Source organism: Halyomorpha halys, unplaced genomic scaffold, assembly GCF_000696795.3.
Source record: "Halyomorpha halys isolate HHAL.00 unplaced genomic scaffold, Hhal_1.1 Scaffold1147.1, whole genome shotgun sequence".
NCBI lineage: Eukaryota > Metazoa > Arthropoda > Insecta > Hemiptera > Pentatomidae > Halyomorpha > Halyomorpha halys.
In genome coordinates, this window is record NW_027105529.1 from 119705 (window position 1) to 124387 (window position 4683).

At 28.8% G+C, this 4683-nt stretch overlaps 1 protein-coding gene across 4 annotated transcripts in view; it reads left to right on the forward strand.

Moving 5' to 3' along the window:
* The first annotated feature begins 1115 nt into the window (after nt 1-1115).
* LOC106688529 (zinc finger protein 711) overlaps nt 1116-4683 on the forward strand; it is a 36175-nt gene continuing 32607 nt past the window's right edge. For 2 of the 4 annotated variants that reach the window (XM_014433024.3, XM_014433027.2), the window contains exons 1-3: nt 1310-1419; nt 3156-3209; nt 4474-4533. In XM_014433024.3, the coding sequence (XP_014288510.1) occupies nt 1407-1419; nt 3156-3209; nt 4474-4533 (127 nt within the window). In that variant the 5' untranslated portion in view covers nt 1310-1406. Of the gene's footprint in view, nt 1227-1309; nt 1420-2040; nt 2160-3155; nt 3210-4473; nt 4534-4683 lie in introns of those variants that run through there. The other 2 variants (XM_067051713.1, XM_014433025.3) reach the window with 2 other exon arrangements.

Consider the following 4683-nt stretch of genomic DNA (forward strand, 5'->3'; position numbering starts at 1 on the left):
GTTTTTCCATTTAACACGCTTTAACATGTTAAACCAAAGATCATGAATACCCCTATTAAAGTAATTTTAATTGGAATGCTAATAAACATCTATACGTCTCGTGATTTCTGAGATATAGATTTCTCATAATACATTCACTAACTAGTGATTTTTCAGTATATATTTCATGAAATGTTGCTTTTAAAAAAAACAACTGTATCTCGGGAACTATCGAACATAAACAGCTCTACTAGTAATCACATTTTGGCAAATTTACTCTACTTTAAATGGTGTTCTATTAAGGTGGATCCACATGTTGCATCGGAGGCTCGTACAAATGCTCGGCAAACAAAGTGCGGACCATCCACATGTCAGTGTTATTCAGAGAGGCAAACATGGAGGACGTTGAAGTGATTTCAGCAATTGCCCTGGGATTATATTATTTTTATTACAAAAGAAAATGAAAGAAAACGTAAAATACGACAAAGAAGATGGTGGATGACAAAAATCGGACTAGATAAGCTTAAAATTAAATAAAAATTAATGAAATTCATCTTTTATTTTAACTTTCATAATTGTGCTGTTGTATATATAATCTTGTAAAAAATGTATACAATGGAAGATTAAATTGTAAAGATATACTATTACGTTTATTCTTCTTCCTGTATACAGAATTAACCTATTGGGTATTGTGTTATTGAAGTTAACGTATTGTATTAACTATTTCAGTCTGTGGGACTGAAAGTGGTGCAAGTCATTTTTTATTTATTGTAAGAATTTTCAATTGTTTATAAATGTTTAAATTAAACGAAAATATTAAATTAAGCGATGTATTTAGTTAAGAAATATGTTATTTTAGTGCATATTGTGTACTTAAACAACATAAGAAAAGTGACAGCTCTCAGTTGCAACTAGACAAAGAACAATGGTGGAGATGCTACACGAGCGCTCTCACGAACCCCTTTGATCTGTGGCCAAAAAAACCGACTCTCGACGGCTCGGCAACGAGCCTAGGCCAACCAAGCCAAGCCACCCATCCACATGCTTGCGTATGTCTGAGTTTGCCATGGCTCGGCCAACATGTAGAGGCCCCTTTAGGTTTTTACCTAGCACTTAGGTTAAAACAACACTAGGTAGTTTTAGCAATATGGAGCTCTGAATGAAAAATTATTTTGTGTAACGTTTTGAAACCGCCACAATTTTTTATTCCTCCTAGCTATACTTGGTGGACTCATCAATTCCGTCTTGTAATTATTCATAGTTTTCATTAAAATAATTTAAAAAATATGGTAATATAACATCCTTTTTTTTCCTCCATGCTCTTGTAATATTATTTTTTGTCTATCTTAATCTATACTCTTTGGTTCAAGTTTACGAAACCTTCCATTATCATAACCCTTATATTTTGTGATATCTGTAGGAAAACAATGGAACTGGTTGGTTAGTATGATATTTATTATATCTATTCGGCTCGATTATTTTAATCGTCTGTGAATATAATAAGAAATTAAATGAATTTCCCTTAAAAAATATAATCTTGATGACCTTTGTTATTGGTACATTCATTTATCATATTTTAGACCTTTGAAATTAGTAAGTAATGAAGAACTGGAACCATTGCATTAGCATGTTTTAAACAATGCCAATGTGAATTGACTAATGTAAAGGTTGAATTGACTAATGTAAAGGTTTTGTACGAGAAGATGGTCGGGGGGTGTGGTCAAAATAAAGCAGAAATAAGTTGAAGTAACTTATTTAATTGTACCAATGTTAAAAGGTTTTGAGTTTCCCTTAAACTGTATTGCTTATTAAATTATATGGACCCACTAACTGTGAATATAGATACAGTTAATCCTAGAATGGTATTGTTGAGTAAAATTTAAACTCTTTCCATTACTATTTCTAGGATCTGAGACCGGTGGTAGGCCAGCAATGTCCCTACCCCCAAATGTCTGCCAACAGTCAATGATAACAAATCTTTAGCATTATCAAGTTCACTGATATTTAGTTAGTTTTAAACCTTGAAGAGTGATATTTTCTCATTATTTCCATTTACGATAGATGGTGGAAGACACTTGAACTTAATGTTACCAATAAGTGCTGTGTATTGTTCAGTAAATTTGCCATGCTTTAAACCATTTAAAAAAGGTGGAACCAACAGTACACACACACAGTAATAGGTTAGTATTCCAATTTTATTTTTCAATTGCTGAATTTAGGTGTCTGGTATTTTGGTACGGCATATTGCTTGGCCGTAACCACTCATGGAGACTTCCATGTTCACATTATGTTATAAGAGGAACAGGTGCCGAAACTTCGTTTTTAGTGGTTTTGTAAATTTTTTTAATTAAATAATTTTTTTATTAATTTTTTGTTCTGTCGCACAAATCAGATGTGACAGGTTCAGTGTCATAATTATAATTCTAACAATTTTTAAGTCTAAAATGAAATTATTAGAGCTAATAAATTCATAAACCGTCTTCATAAAATGTGTCAAATCATATGCTTGTTTACATGGCGATTTTATGCAGTTACATTATCATGCCCTTTTACTTCTACGTAAATAAAATTTACTTATAATATAATGTGAATATGGAATAACGTCACCATTCTGTGATTAAGTCTGATAATTTGAGCTTAGTAGAATGATCTACTACATTCATTGTTCTATTTAAATTTGACATTGTTATTATGTACCAACGTGGTGTGATTAGGTGATCATAGATTGATATGAAAGGAAGATGTTTGAGGATATGGTCAGTATAGATACACAAATGAACATAAGTTATTTATTTGTGTATCTTTGCTCACCATCTTCCCCTCATGGTAATATATAGCATGTTAAATATATAACATAATTTGTTTATAATTGTTAATATATAATATAAATTGGAAGATTATTGATTGACCGTGTGTAAAGATGAAAGGAATATGGTCCGGGTGCGGTAAAAAAAAAACAACTCAAATAGTAGAAATATACTATATTAAAATAGTATATTTCTACTATTTGAGGTTTTTTTTTTACCGCACCCGGACCATATTCCTTTCAATATAAATTGACAGGTTATATATTAACAATGTGATACTATTATAATTATGTTATAATATTATGAGAATATATTACATAATTAGATCATAAGACATTTATTTCTCATGCCAATTATAAAATTTTCCAGGTGATGCTGGTATTTCAATAAAAAAAGAAATGGAAGATAGAACAGAGCTTACAAGTGAGTTCTTTTCTTGCTTGATTCTGTTCTTTTAATTAATTTTTTTTAAATTATCTATCTAAAATATATTCTATTAGTTGATATTAATATTTTGATTACAACTTTATTTATTTGGATATTGATATGGCTAGTGAATGTTTATCTGGAATCTAGATGAAGAGTAATTAACATAACCCCTTAAGTAATTAACATAAAGCTAAAGAATGATTTCTGGTTTAACATGGTTAGGTTTGATTTTCCTCTTATGAAAGTATTTAAATCATTTTGATTTGACTGAAGAAAGATATTTTTCTATTGTATCAATACCGTACAAGGAAATAAATATAAACATGCATTGTCTAGTAAAAATTAAATATCAGTTTTACCTTTGCTGTTAGATCATTAATATAAAGATTGAAAAATATTGGTATAAGGACAAAACCTCGTAGAACACCTGCCTGAATGTTTTGTAAATCATATTTTAACTGATTAATTATGATGATATATTATATATTATAGAATACAAATTTTGCTTGGATACATAATTATTTATTACAAATTTAAATATAAAAAGTGCAAAACTTGTCATAAATATTTTCAAATTTTTTTTAGGCATGCATAGAATCCTTTATTTAGGGGTTACATGGACCATAGTTCCAATAGATCCTTCCATACTTCTTCAGTTGGAAGAATCTTCTTTCCAACTGAAGAATCTTCAGAAGTCTAAAGAATCTTCTTTCCAAATGGAGTGATCTTCTTTACTTCCCCGAAAATTTTTTTTAAGAATTAACTGTTTAAAATCTATTTTAAACATTCTGGATTTTCTCTTCTCGACTCTATTCGAAATAACTTTTGCAGAATGGACAGAGTTCGTTGGTTTGCTTTTTTGGTGTAGTTTGGTTTACTTACTCATACTCTTAGTTGGGTGAATGCACCTTAATTTTTTTAAATTTAGCATATGTCTTAGATATTCTTCAGGTTTAAGTTTAAGGTTTTTCTAGGAACTATGAAGATGATGTAGTTAAAATTTGATTTAGATTATTTCTGTAGTTTTTTCGATCAATGGTTATAAACTGAAAGTTGGCTATCGTTTTATATCACATAATCTTTTAATTCTATTTAAAATTTTTATTTTGAATCAATAAACAATACTGAACTAAAATTTGCTTTTTTTATTTTTAATTTTACTTGTCTTATTTTTGTTCGATAATTGAGTTATTTAATTATTTTTTCAATTACTTGCTTTGTATTTATACCCTAAATTATTTATAATTTTATTTTTTAGGTTATGCTGATATTTCTATAAAAGAAGAAAAAGATGATGAAACTGAAACTGAGGCTGCTAGTGAGTTTTTTTAAATAGATATTGTAGTAATTTAAAAATTATTAAAATTAAGTAAAAATAAAATTTAATATTTTTAACTTAAATTCTGGTATCTAAAAGAGATAGCTTGGGTTCAAATTAAAAACTTTAATATTAAATTGATAATAGAAT